Source organism: Bombus pascuorum, chromosome 10, assembly GCF_905332965.1.
Source record: "Bombus pascuorum chromosome 10, iyBomPasc1.1, whole genome shotgun sequence".
NCBI classification, from domain to species: domain Eukaryota; kingdom Metazoa; phylum Arthropoda; class Insecta; order Hymenoptera; family Apidae; genus Bombus; species Bombus pascuorum.
In genome coordinates this window covers 12,378,103-12,393,230 of record NC_083497.1, presented here as the reverse complement: position 1 = coordinate 12,393,230, position 15,128 = coordinate 12,378,103, and the positions used below count along the sequence as shown (strand labels likewise).

At 35.9% G+C, this 15,128-nt stretch overlaps 3 protein-coding genes across 3 annotated transcripts; 1 reads left to right on the top strand and 2 right to left on the bottom strand.

The window, feature by feature from the left end:
* The first annotated feature begins 4,954 nt into the window (after positions 1-4,954).
* LOC132911191 (hatching enzyme 1.2) lies at positions 4,955-6,970 on the top strand. The gene is made up of 5 exons (XM_060967613.1): positions 4,955-5,511; positions 5,744-5,923; positions 6,061-6,363; positions 6,455-6,588; positions 6,803-6,970. The coding sequence occupies exons 1-5, from the start codon at positions 5,346-5,348 to the stop codon at positions 6,968-6,970; spliced, it is 951 nt and encodes a 316-aa protein (XP_060823596.1). The 5' UTR covers positions 4,955-5,345.
* Positions 6,776-10,829, bottom strand: LOC132911178 (serine/threonine-protein kinase fused). The gene is made up of 10 exons (XM_060967596.1): positions 10,649-10,829; positions 10,383-10,526; positions 10,170-10,283; positions 9,952-10,097; positions 9,714-9,893; positions 9,486-9,630; positions 9,217-9,413; positions 7,699-8,930; positions 7,311-7,495; positions 6,776-7,206 (listed from the first exon to the last, which is right to left on the bottom strand). The coding sequence occupies exons 1-10, from the start codon at positions 10,736-10,738 to the stop codon at positions 7,138-7,140; spliced, it is 2,502 nt and encodes an 833-aa protein (XP_060823579.1). The 5' UTR covers positions 10,739-10,829; the 3' UTR covers positions 6,776-7,137.
* Positions 10,830-10,955: 126 nt separating this feature from the next.
* Positions 10,956-12,683, bottom strand: LOC132911185 (U11/U12 small nuclear ribonucleoprotein 48 kDa protein-like). Its single transcript, XM_060967607.1, has 5 exons — positions 12,461-12,683; positions 12,221-12,389; positions 12,081-12,143; positions 11,703-11,847; positions 10,956-11,624 (listed from the first exon to the last, which is right to left on the bottom strand). Exons 1-5 carry the CDS (start codon positions 12,590-12,592, stop codon positions 11,021-11,023), a joined length of 1,113 nt encoding a protein of 370 aa, XP_060823590.1. The 5' UTR covers positions 12,593-12,683; the 3' UTR covers positions 10,956-11,020.
* Positions 12,684-15,128: the final 2,445 nt, after the last annotated feature.

Here is a 15,128-nt window from a genome sequence, read left to right as displayed (position 1 = left end):
AGGAGGTGACCATATTTAAAGGAGGGTTAATGGTGGAACAAGATGCAGGATTGGCACATAGGTACCAGTCTATCTACCTCTTTCCTCTAATTCTTGTGGTAAGCAGGTAGAACCGGGGCAACGATCGACTGGGGTCATTGGCTGGATCCAGTTATCAAGGTTAGGGTCCTTTTCTTTGCTCGCGAGAGATCATCGTTTCTCCTCGATAAATTTCTCAAGTTTATTCACCCGTATGCGAGTCGCATCGTAATGCGATATGTCAAGATCAGCCAACAGCTCCTGCCTTTCAATTTTAATTATTTATCAACTACCAGGTAAACGATGACTGACTAGTAAGTTTCACATGCTCTTTAAAATCCTTCGCATTTAATGGTTCGATGACTATTAATGCGTACCCGTGTAAATCGTGAATATAACGAAACTAGTATCGCTAACACATCGGTGTCGAAGGAAGTCGAATAGGGTGGCTGATTCGAGCGTTGCGAAAGACAAAAGGAATTGAAAAAGTCTTCGTAACGGAAATGATCCTTGCCAAATTTGTGAACCTTCTTAGAGGCTAGAGACTAGAAAATGATCTACTTCTTGATTTATCGTCGGATAGAAATTAAAAGGTTCTATAAAAATAATGTCAAACGCGATTTCATTTTTCTAGAATATAACTACAGTTAGACTTACAGCAATTGTATTGTATGTATGTATGTATAGTAACGTATTGACCAGGAATTAAAGATGTCAGACTGTTCTTTCGTTATTCTGGAGAAAGACAAACACGGGGACGAATCATTTTTGTTCAGATAAAAAAATTGATATTCGACTTATTCCCAGTGGATACTTGTCCCGTACCCGTTGTCTGCCTCCTTTTTCCTCAGACTGTGTGTGTGAGTACAGTTTCTTTTTGAATGTCCGATCGGTCGCACGTTGTCGCCATATCTCGATCTTTCAGTTGCGAGACCCGTTCACACGAGAATTCGCAGATTCGACAGTCGAACCAAACGTGGTCGTGCGGCCAACGACCGCGACTTTCTCCTTTTATGCTAATTTTGTTAATACGCTATTTTCACGACTTTCGTACTTCGCAAGCATGCCATTTTATCGTCCTGTATCTGATGCAGGACGGGCCGACGAACCAAACGAAATATTTTTGGCGAAAGGAGATAATTAAGAAACAGTTCGTTGCTCGCCCTATTACGTAAAACCATATCGAAGCATTTCAGAAAGTTCAACGAATTTGACGGTTACGATAATGGAACGAACCTAAAGTCGTATACACTGTCGACCATAAGTATCGGGACAGTTTAATTGATTTATGGTAACGGTAGATGAATTTTACTAGAGTACAAACTAACGATGAATTAATAATTAGAATCAACATTTACTGCCTTCTGATACAACCACCGGGATATAACTTTAAGCTATTAAAAAACATAGCAGTAATATATTTTAGTATTTCCCGTATACGCTGTTACGTACATTTACTATATAAATATCATCGTATTAACATCAGTAGTATTTCTATCACTTTGGAAGATTAATCCTCTTAATCTGATCTTTGTAATATATCGACGATCGGCTAGTGTCGACAGATAATTGCGAAATATTTTATCCATATGTAATCGGAAATAATTCGATTAAACAACCTGTTGGAACAAACTGAACGAAATCGGAGAACGAGCTTCCTGATTTGAATTACGAACGATTCATCAATGGATCGGTGGTGGTTCTCCAGACTTAATGCATGCGAATAAAGGATAGGTTGTGAGTGACACCATGATTCGTGATACAGTACGATACAGAGAGTATATACAGAGTTCGTTGCCCCATAAAAGAAGGTGGGTGTATTGGCCCCGACAGGCGTTTCTGGGTTTATTACCTACGTCAGTTCGATCGCAAACTACCGTGCGTCTATACCCTGTAACACTGTATTATTTCGACTGGCGACTGATTGCCAGTAGAGAAGTACGGTAAAAAAAATTATGGAACGCACCTTTCGAAATTTCTCCTCGGAAGGTAATATACATCGGATACGACAAGGTAATACATCGATGAAAGCATTTTAATGTCTTTTAAACCCATCATGGTTTTACACGCTATACGAGTATTTCTAACAGGCAGCGCATACTTGCTGCCTTTACCGTCTTACTTTCTCTTTAATTCCCTTTAAACCCTCCAGTTTCTTTACGCACACTCGCTACCTGAAGTAGCGTTCCTTCTTTTCTTTAATTATTTCTCCTTGATACTTTCACGATGGAAATGCTCGATTTGGAGAAAAGTAAGGGCGGAAAGGAATCGATTACTCTTTCACGTTGCTGGTACCAACGTGTACTTAACGCTCGACGTTATTTTTTAGCAAAGAATTAAAATTCTTCGCGATATGCAATATGCGATCTGTAAAAAGAGGTGCAATTACACTCACGAAGAAAGCGAAGACGTAGGAAAATCGACATTGCCATGCCACTCGACTTTTTCTTCAACGATCGTTCGAATCAACGTGTTGCATGCGTTTGAAAATTTTGCAAAACGAAAATGAATCGAGATGAATCCAAGCGACGATGAGTTAAACCCAGCAATAAAAATAAGCGAATGAATAGATGAAGTCGGAAATGATGGTTTTCTCACGATAAAAATATTCTTATGTTGAGAGCGATGACGATAGCGGTAGCAATAGGCGATGACGACGATAATAGCGGTAGCGACGTCGTTTCTGCTGTCTCTCCTAGCATCGGGGCTGGTTGTTCGTCAGCGTGGCTATACGGTACAAAGCTTCTTAGTGGGGATGGAGGACACTTTCACTCTCACAGGTGTATGACCGAGTCGAGAGCTCGGAAATACTTGTTACCTGAACGAGTATCGTTGGGGAAAGAGAAGGGGGATAGAATATGGGAATGGAAGGGATTGAGGGGCGACGAGAAAGAGATCGAGAGCGGGAAAGAAAGAGGGAGGAAAAAGAAGGGAGGGAAGGAGGGACACAAAGAAACGTGACGAACAAATAAGAGAAATGACAGAACTGTCTAATTTTTGCAGCTATCTCTAATAATAGAATGGTACGTATAAAATGTTGTCTTTTCTTTCTGAGAATCTTTTAGTCGCATCTTCGGTTATCGCAAAGACGTTATAGTCTGTGCAGTACTTAATTTCCAATCATCGTTAAACGTATCGATACAGTATGTAAATTAAATTCATGGTGTGAAAAACGCAGAGAAAATAAAAAGGAAACGTATTAGAAATAGGAATGAATGGTTCGGAAAGCGGAGAATGTCGCGTGGTCTGCTGCATAACGACCCAGTGTCCACGTGCTCGTACGTACATTTTCAATTTTGAAATTTTACCAATATGATCGTAAATTTTAGAAATTTAATAAAATTTCAAAATTTCTATAACGCACATAATATTTTCGGAAAAGGTTTCTAGAAGTGTCCAAATACTTTCGGCAGCCACTGTAGATGGGTAACGAGTAGCGAGGCAAAGACAAAAAGAAAAATAAGAAGATAGAGTGCGAAGAGGCTGGACGAGGTCAGTGAACCATGAAAGAGTATGGTTTTTTGGTCAGTGTACACACTACCGAAATACGTTCCCGACGCGGCGAGACGTTCCCGCCGATATTTCTCCGTGGGTCCCCAGTCGGCCCCAGTGGGTCAGTGGTTCACGAAGAACCTCTCGAGGATACACGCGAGAAAGATACGATCCTTTTGCAACACGCTCGATGTTTACTCGTATTTTTTTTTTTTTCAACATTACGTACTTAAACTAATTATGTTTACGCTTTATCATAAACATATTTATTATATTCACAACTAATATTTCATATTTGCGAGATATATTTTTCTTGTACATATTTGTTTATATCGTTAGCAAATTGATTGTTTCTCAATACGTTAAAGCAAATATTCTCTAATTTTTGGAAGCATATACTCTATGTAATTTTTTTTAAAGACTTCACATCCCAAAATATGAAAAATTAACGTGAGTCATTATCGCGATAAATATGGATGTGTTCCATAAACATGGATAATGTTTACGATAAATACATTGTAGTTTCTATATACATTTTCAGACTCGTTTCAAGTTATAGCATGTTGCACAGAGAACCGCAAGATGATTTGCAACGCGTTCGACATGCAAATAAAAGTAATCACGATTTTAGGCGAGGACAGAAACGGAGAAACGATTCGAAGTAAACGAGAGAGAAATAGAGAAAGAAACGAATGCGAATGTTCGGGTAACTCGATCGTTAGCCATCGTATCTACTTGAAAAAGGTGTACCGATCGTAACAGACGCGAAAGAACCATTCTGCTCGCTTGCGGTTCCAAGAAATCCGGTTAGAATTTAGGCTATGTGGAGCTCCTACTCGAATCTGGAACAGGCTGGTCATTGACCTTGCTTCGATCGCTCTTTGAAAAGATTTTCAAGCGTGATTACAAGTTTACCAGTGATTGTCTTCGACACGTGACACCAGACATTGTCGTTCTCTCCACGCACTTTCCGCTATTCGAACATGATCGAGAACTGTTGCGAGGCAATTAAATATGAAAATAGTTTTTCAACTAGGAATCCGAATATCGTGCTCTCTGATAGTCGATCATACGATGTCTTTGTTCGAAAGTCTTCCATGGTTGATAGAACGTGCAGAGCAATATGAAATTCCTTTGATTTTTATCTTCGAATATAACGATAATTATAGTAGCTATGGCGATCGAGGCAGAGATCGAAAGCTGACAAGAATACACCAAGAGAGCACGAGAGCAGGGGAGAAAGGCCCGAAATGATTCCGAGATGACATGTCCATATACCGAATTACACGACTAACTACCGAATCATTTTGACCTACATATGTATATGATACCATGTTTTCTCGTATGCTCTTCAAATGGTTATAGAGATAATTTTTAATTGCATGTATAAGTAACAAGATAAAAAAGCAAATTGGTATTCTCCTTGCGATCTCGATATCGTCTATCATGAATATGCATTGATATATTATTTTCGAAGAAAATGGCAAGCACTATTTTGAATAGACCGGAAACACATTTGATTTTGACATGAATTTTCATCACTACTAGTAATATAAACTAGAAAAGAGAAAGTTGCAGATGAAGCGTTGGGTTAACGCAATGTTGGTCCTTAATGGGTTAATCAACGGAAATGACGGTGCATATCGGTTACGAACAAGTTTTACCAAGTAACGTTTGATAATGGGAGACACGAAGGGTGGGCGGAATACGTGTCTATTTATTTAAGTACGTATGTTCCTGTTCGCGTATAAAAGTACGGTTGTACGATATGTATTCTAGTTGATATTTTGTTCGACGGAAAAGTAACGATCGAGCATACTATTTATCGCCTAAGGATGCTTCGGTTCGAAACTAGTGAAATAACAATTATATTATTCCTTGTAACGGTGGCAATCGGTGTCGATTCAAAAGCTACTGATTACGGTTTAAAACGAAAGATCGTACCACCAACGCCGAAATTTGAAGGAACGTTCAACGAAAGACACGAGCATCAAACCATCGGTATATGATCGTAATTGAAAAGCTTTTTGAAAAAAGGATCTATAAGGTCTCTGGTAAACACCATTGATCGAAAGTAGCCGGCACTTTAAGCGTCGTTATACGCTATTACGTTAATACGCTATTTTGTCTTATGAGCCTTCTCTCAGAAAGCTGTCCAATTGATTGGCAGAAGTAGGAAAATTCATTCTAATTAAATCACGATTCGTTATTTGTTTCTATTCACTGCTGACAGCTGATCGCATAAGATCATGGACGAAAGAGGACAAGCAGAACATTTGGGAATTAAGTGGTTTGTACGAAGGAGATATAATGCTTAATTCGGAGGAAGATGGGGGGAAAAATGGTCTGCTGAACAACGCGTTTCGTTGGCCAGGCGGAGTTGTACCCTATTACATAAAGGAAGAGGATTTCGGTAAATCATTTTGTTAAGGGAGTATGCTTGAAATTCGAAGAAAATTAGAAGCCTTTAAGATTTTAAGCAAAATTCTAAGAAAATTAGAAGAGAAGATTCGATTCTTTAAATTGTCAAGACGTTGTACCCCGTTGTAGATGAAGAAGACATCGAGGTAATCGAAGGTGCTATAGAGGAATACCATAAGAACACCTGCATACGTTTCCGTCCTTATAAAAAGGCAGATACCGACTATATCACTATAAAGGGCAAAATGTCGGGATGTTGGTCCTTGGTTGGTAGGCACGATCGCGGACAAGTAGTGAATTTGCAGAATCCGGGATGCGTGCAGCATGGTGTGGTCGTGCACGAGTTGATGCACGCATTAGGCTTTTACCATCAACAGAGTGCCGCGGATCGTGACGAGTGGGTGACGATAAATTGGGAAAATATAAAACCAGGTAACGCGTCGATTATTTCGACGATTGGCGGATCGAATCGAAATTCACGTTGGACGAACAAAATTTATTCGCGTTATTACGATTTATACAGGCAAGGAGCATAATTTTAATAAATACGACAATGGCACTGTCACAGATTATGGAATTGGTTACGATTATACGAGTGTAATGCATTATAGTTCTCACGCGTTTTCAAGAAATGGTAAACCGACCATTGCACCGAAAGTAAGTAATCGGCGTAATTTCGCGAATTGAAAAGTTTGCAGCAATACGGAGATAAGACCAACATTTGTATTCATTGGAAAAGAACGGAAGATATAGGTTCCATATTCATAACCGCAAAAGATTATTATTATTATTACGTTGCCCCGAGAGTTGATAACGAAATTTAGGAAAAATTTGAAATTCTTCCTTTATGCTCAACGTTTATATTCTACAGAAGGAGAAAACAGAACTTGGTCAACGAAAAGGACTCAGCGGAAAGGATACCCTGAAGTTAATAGAAATGTACAAAGAGGAATGTAACAAACGGCAAATGAATGTAACCACGGATAGCGATGATTCATCGGACGATATATCCATCGAGTGGCTGCTCACTAAATCGTAATATCAAAGTTAATAAATTACTATAGTAGCATTTAGTTTGACGCTGTGTTGAATAATAAAATGAATAATAACGTTGGAATTGTGTTTAATTTGATAAAAAAAAGATAATTTGTTGCTTTGTCAAGTACAAAAAAAATAAATGTTAAAATATTCGAAGAATGAAATGCATCAAGTAACAGGATTTTGTTGATTGTAGTACATCAATTCCTTTAATTCCTTGACTGCGTCTTCGGCGGCCTGAAAGTATATTTCGTATGTACTCTCGAGCCTATATTTTAGACGACGACGACGACGATCCGAGTTCTTATTTGTTTCATTTGAATTGTAATTTTATTACTTACAAGCCTCACACACTGATCGTTGTCAAGGATTAAACTTTCTACTAGATTCTTCAGAGACTTACACCAGATTTGTTGCAAGGCTCTGCAAGAAAATCTGGCTAAGAGTCTAATCAGCTGACATGTTCTCATTCGGAGTATCGTTTGTCGATGCGTGAGCAGTTTACCGAGCTGCTCTATCGAATTTCCTTTTTAACGAAAGAATATTTCGTTGGTATTATGACGAAACGACAATCGACTTACAAACGGTAAAAGTGAAATGGCGAAAAAATAAAAAACGATATAAAAGAAATAAAAAGAAAGTGAAATAATCAAAAGGGGAGGAAAACTAAATCAATGTCTTCCGCCGATTAAAAATAAAAACATGAGAATTTCGAGGCGACAAACTTACCCGATAAGTGCGAATGCAATACAACTTTTTCCACAAGATGAGCATTTTCTGGTTGAGAACGTAATATGTTGCTTAAAATCGCAACGAGGTCTACGACCACGCGCGCTTTTCTTTTTTCCAAACTCAACAATTGTTGTAACAACGTTACTCCGTTTACGATGTAAACGGCGTCGCAGAATTGAGTGAGAAATTGTTGTCGATTGTAAACTAATCTGCAAAGTACAAGCATCATGTATTCTAGAGTTTGTAGCTCGTCCGCGGATAGCGTAGATGCTGATCTGGTGTTTGCATTTGTTGGTTCAGACTTTTTGTCCAGTTCGAACTCGGAACGTTCGGACATTAAAAGTTTCAGAGAGTAAACGAGATTCGGTACGACTCTAACATCCAAGTATACTTGCGTGATCTTCTCGAGAGAATCTTTCGTTACCGATACAACGAATGGTAAAGACAAAAGACAAGCGACGTATTCGACAACGCGACAACTGGCTGCTGGATTCCTTAATGGCGATACAAATACCGACACGCAGTTTTGTTGAAGCAACGATCCTACTTCACCCTCCATAATTTCCTCCATGGATCGTTGCAAAAACGCTATCCATTCTTCGTTTTCGATCGGCCTATCGACAGCCTTCGGATTCCAGTCAGGTATTCTGTTGTTACACGATAGTCCAGCATTAGCTGCTGAATCGTATCTTCGGGAACGTAGTTGTTGATCATATACGTATTCGTCGTTTTCACGGTCCCTTTCTGATTGAATCGTTTCGACTTCTCGAGGAGCGATCTGTTGCACGAGATTCAATTTATTACCACCGGTAGTTTTTAGTTCAAAATTCTTTTCTGATTTCTCTTCTTCCGAATGTTGTTTCGAGTTTCGTTCACTTAAACGAATCGGTAATTTAACGTTTGACATCTGATCAAACGTTAGAACAGTTTGCTTATTTGTTGAATTCGTAGTGTTTGGACAATCACTTCGACACAATGCATGATCCGCTGAGAGTAAGTCGCTTTTCAACGATGCCCTTAAACTAAGATTTCCTAATAATACATCGACACTAGTGCTAGAATCCGTTCCGCTTGGTTCGCTATGTCGTAAAGTATAACATTGGTTCATTTCATGTTGACAATATCCGTGTGGTATCGGATAGCGCGGATTTGATGTAAATGTTTTCTGGCGACGTTCTTCGATTGTTCTTTCATGCTCTTGTAACTTTTTAATAGCTTTCTCCAAAAATCTGCATTATATTCATATAAAATTCTTATTTACTTAAAGATCTGTCTCTACTCGATTTCATCAATCAAAACTAAGTTTTATCAAAGGTTTCTTGTCTCAATGACAGTATTAACTAGTTAATTCTAGAAATTACAACTAGTTCTAATTAACGGAATACAATTAATTCACGAATTAACTAATTAAAAGCAGTATTTAAGAAGAAGACCTGTTAGTCCAATATTCACTGAGAAGATTCAGTTTTGATGAAAGTTAGATTTTAACTGTAACGTATAGGTATACATATATACTTTGATTGATGATTGGTGGGTTGCACTGCCAAGTTCTGTAGTTGCATCTGTTTCTCTCTAGCCTGACTTGCGGATAAAGGTGTAGTGAATGGTGTAGGCCCAATTTCACCTACTATTACTATTCTATTTTTGACAAAAGGATGATCTAAAAGAGCTGGCCAAGTTAACCTTTGCGAAGGATCCTTTTGTAGCAAACCCTACTAATAAAATTATCATTGATGGACAAGGAAAAAATAAAAACCTTCTAAAGCTTATCAATATGCTATAACCTGTAAGAATTGTTTGCAATTTTGAGAAATGTAATCAGGCCACTTTATCGCTTCAAATCTTATCAATCTGACTAAATGTAGAATAGAAGTTGTTTGAAAAGGTGGAGACCCTACAACTAGTTCATACACAATACAACCCAAGGACCTGGAAACAAAGTGCTATACGTAATACATATACTGTGCTTTGCCAAACATTCTCACATCTAGTTATCTATAAAATTAACACACCACAAGTCTGCATTATGGTCATAAGGGCGTTCTTCTATAAGTTCTGGAGCCATATACAGTGGCGTTCCCTTTATAGAAGTTAATACATGCGTCCCTGTACTCATACTGCGAGCAAATCCAAAATCACATAACTTTGCAACTCCATTGCTTTCAAGAAGTACATTTTGTGGTTTAAGATCCCTAGAGCAGAAACAACTTATTATTACCAGAAAACATTTTAACAGGTAAAATACCGAACCTGTGTAATACTCTGTTGGAATGCAAGTAGTAAAGTGCAGACACAAGATCACAAGCTATTACTTGTGCCCTTTGTTCCGACAAACGACCTGCTTTACCTAATATCTCATACAATTCCTTGTCTGCGTACTCAGTCACAACTACTATCTAAAGAAAAGGTTAGCTGTATTCTACAGGAAATGCATAATTGCAAATGCTTCTCAAAAATTATATCAATACCTCATTTTCTGTTTCAAATGAATCAAGCATTTGTATTATATTTGGATGATGAAGATGACGTTGAATTTCACATTCTTGACGCAAACTCTTTAGTTCTTTGAATGATCTACCACGCTATATAATTTTATTTGTACGAAACAAAAATGTATATAAAATTATGAATCCAAGCAGGTAACCATTACCATAAACTTGGTCGAATATTTATCGCTTTACCTTTCGGATTACTTTGAAAGCTACGATTTCACCGTCAGATCGTTTCTTTGCTTTGTATACTTGTCCAAAAGATCCCTCGCCCACTTGTTTTAAAACTTCATATTTTTCCATAATTTTATTGGATACACGTGCGAGCGTGCGCGTCTGTATATATGTATATACATATGTATATATATGCGAAACATGAATAATATAAATACGAAAAGACAGATAATAGTTTTATAAATAAGAAGTATAGAACGTAATATGATACCTATTATACGTACTTGGATATAACAAGGCACTCGTTTGGCAACATGTAATGAACTATATCTATACCTACAGTCAAGTGTAACACATAATATATTACACACCATATACTATGGAACAAAATACATCATGGCTGAACATAACCAACATTTGAAAATTCAGACATTTTCTAAGCACAAATAAAGCAATTTATTAATGTAAAAAAGCATTCTGTCACTAAATAATAATTGGTTAGGTTAATGAAGTAATAATTAAAACGATAGGTTTTACTATATATATTCTTTTTCTAATTTCACGGAAAAGGAAAAGATGCAACCCTTAGAGTTAGGGTTTGTGTCGTTATTTATACAGAAAATCCTTTAATATCAATAACGATACAAATTTAATAGTTATAATATTAATTTTTCCCGCCGATCGTTACTTCGTTTAGAGGTGTTGCTATCGAACGACTTGTCACTCCTGTGAGATTTTTTATGATGTGTTCGTGTAGAACCATGTTTGCTTTTTCTATCATGAACACGTTCCCTCGAATGAGATCTCTTATGTTTATGAAGCTTATGCGCTTTCCTTGATTCAGTTGTAATTCGTGAACTTTCTCTTTGTTTTGAATCTTTTGAACAAATAGTATATGATTTCTCAAAGTAATCATATTTCTTATTATATTGAGAACTGGAATGTCCGCGATGATTTTGCGTATTTTCTATAAATACATCGTTGCACTTTAATGGAAATTCATTAATCGTATCGCTAAGACTATTACTGGAACTTTGAATTTCGGTAGTAGTATTCGTATCGCGATTAGTTGCATGTGCTTCTGTTATATAATCTGTATATAACTCCATTTGCTGTTGTATAACTTCCCTGAGAACTTCTATGTGAGACTTTTTATTTGTATGCACACCTCTGTGCTTAGCCCGTCGTCTTTTTAAATTACGTTCTTGTATAAGCAACTCCAAAAAGGATAATTTCTTATCTTCTTTATCTTGGCTTTTCCTGAAACAATTTTAAAGGATATTACAAGATATTGCATATGTAAGGCTTAAAAAGTAAACTCTGTTTGTACAAACTTACAAGTTCTGAATATCTGTAATATCTTGTCCAATGTCAGGCTTCACTGTATTTGATGTAACATAATCATATAAAATTTTCCTTTCATCACAAGTAAAATCTGTGAAGATTCTATTGGACGTTCTTGGAATTAATCGCTCGCCCAAACCTATTATCAGTGTTAAGAATTCATGTTTTGAAAAAAACTACATACTTAAAAAATAAATTACATAAGGAAATATGAGATAGATATTTAATACTATTTAAATATATGGCAAAGAACATGAAAAAGGATATATAGAGCGTGTGCCAAGTAGAACATTCATAACTTGCTGCAAAAAATGGACTGATTTAAAACTTGTGGAAATTTCAGCATTGAAATTTTATATGCATTATACTAACCAATTTTCAAAGTTGAATCTTTCTCCTTTGCTTTTTGTAAAATGCTGTTTTGCATTTGTGAATCTACAATTAAATCAAGGTTTATTATAAATCCTATTATCAAAATTAAAATTGAATTTTTAATGAAGCTTAATACATACCTAATTTTATCGAGGAATATGAGTTTAATGGTAAACATGATTCAGGCAGTGGAATATCAAATTCATTGTAACCTTCGTGTTTCAACTGACAGCATTCCAGGTGTTGATGTAACATCTTTTTACTAACTTGATGAGATGAATCGTACGGACAAACCAGCATATTATCATTCTAAAAGAATACATAGTAAAGTAGTTTTGTTTGTTTAGTTGTTGATGAGATATTATCTCTAATATACCTACATCGGTTCCTATACTTTCTATGGTCCAATTCAAAGTAGAGATAGTTTCAACAATTTCTTGGTGAATTTTCTTAGTAAAGTCGTCCAAACTTTGGCATTGACTTTCACGGTCATCCATAGAAGAATTTAGCATTTTTATTTATTGTTAGAAATAGTTTTGTACAATGGAAACAATATTTAATGACTTTCCAATGTTTTGTTTCAGCGTGAGGTTATATTTTAGTTTGTCCTCGCGAATACGATTATAGAGACATCTGTAAGAATCATAAAATTAGATGACGAACAATATATAAGATAAATCATTATAGACGAAGTATGGAATATATATGGCATTTTATAGGATTTTGTGTCACAAGATTATGCTATCTACGATTTAGAGCGATGTGTAGGAATTATCTGAAATATCGATTTTCAAAAAATTAGTGTTTCTTATTGTAATTTGCTGCGACAAACATAAGAAATATATCTAATTCAATCGTCGAGTTATAAAGCCAACAACTATGAAAAAATCATTTATTAAACACTCCTTATTTACACATAACTCTTACTACTCGTGTCATCTTTGCAATCAACGATAATGTGCAAAAACGGAAATTGAAAGTAATAAAAAATGTATAAAATAAAAGCAAATATATTAAAATGAAACAATAATCAAGCTTAAATTCTATTACAGAAACTATAACACAAGCTACCGATAATGTTAACAGTGAAATGGTCGATTGAAGGAATATTAACGAAAAAGATTTAGAGAACTACATACGTACTTAATTTCGTTATCTTAATGTTCATGAATTATTAAATAAATACGTATGTATTAACTATATAATGTTAATAATACAATATAAACGGTAGTAAGATTAATGCAAAGACGATGTCATCGAAAAAACGTCACTAATAGGTTACAATACGTTACTGACCTGTCACAACATATTACACGCTACCGTCACGAAATTCGACAACTAAATGATTCCGATTCTCCGCATTTAGCGACCTCTGTAGTACGTACTCGTACGGTTTGACGTCACCCCTCTCTCCCCACCATTTGAAATTCGCTGCGCAAGTTGCGGCGCAGGTGTCAGTTTATTGTCGAAAATCAGAGTGATTAGATGTGTATCTGTGTTATTTCGCGACAGGTTTCAATTTCTCTGCTGCGTAGTGTTTTCATAATCATTCGTTTACTGCTTGAAACTAATAACTGTTTAATTAATGTACGTTTCTATTCAATATTACGTTATAATCTATTATTTGATTATTTTCTTTTCTTTGATTGTCTTTTTGGTTACTCCATTTATCGATAAATCGTGTAATGATTTTTCGAGACGCAATTTAATCGATAATTGTTTCATTTTCAAATAATCTATTCTTTGTATACATTTATTTTAATATTTTGATCTTTTTTTATGCAGATCATTGCTTCATTGCGTGGGAAACTTTGAAGCATTAGAAGGATGTCACGAAATTCAAAAGGACACTGCGATATTCGACGATGAATCCGAAAACTTCTCATGCAGATTTGGTAACGTTTGATTTTCTTTAATTTTTCAGTAGTTTTTAATAGTTTTCATTATATTTGAAAAGGATAGCTATCACAGACAGGTTTGAACACGTTCTGCGCATCGCGTTTTTGTCGTACTGCGCAGTTATGTTTAACGAATAAGAAAAGCGCGCCATGTTTTATTAGCACAAAATAAATGGCGTATATTCAGTTAGGCAGACAATATTTACAAATCACTCATATGTCCGCGTTGTACGTGAATAGAACGAACCAATTTTTATTTCGGCCGAAGAAATAGAAAATCGTACACGATTATTGCATACTACACCCCTACACCGAGTTAGAATTTCCTTTTACCTTAATTTTTATGTTTTATACTTTGTATATTTATGCTTTATTTTCTATGTAGTTATTTATCTATATATTTCTACGTTTAGTTTTTTTACCCAGGAAATTCTGACTCTACTAGCAATAATAACTTTACGAAGCCTTTAAACATTTCTTTCAGAAATGTTGAGATTCGCCTAGAATAGTCAATGGCTTAGGATTTTCCTTTTTGCCTTTCATTATCAGTATGCACTGTTCGTTTCATTGTATATTGTGTATCGTGTATGTCACTACATATTAACTACATATTCCGTTTATATTATACGATATGATATTTTTTTCTTTGTGGTAAACGAATAATAATTAGTTTGTAATCTTGAAAAAGCAATATTTTCATAAATAAGCACTTGATAGCAAAGGGAAGAAAAATATGAAAAAGGAAATGTTACCTCTTTTCTTTATTTCGTTATTTTCTAATAGTTTTCTCTTCAATGCGTTGTTTTAATTTTTCTGAGCGCGCGCAATGCTATCGGTAAGGTCAGTATTGCGTTATTATCATTCTACGTTGGTAACACAGGAAATAATAGTAAGTTTTTGTCTATGATAATATTTGTTGCCAATAACGGATAAAATTTCCAATGGTCGCGTTGGGTAAACTAATTCGTCGGTGATTCTAAAACGAAGTCGATATACTAAGAGTCGGTAACAACGAGAGCCGTACAGCAAATTATCGACTATGGAGTTATCCCTTATTGACATTAGATATTTTGTAATTTTGTTCTACCTGATCAGCATCTGGTTCAATAATTGAAATCACATACACTAAAATTATCCATGTTCGTAACAT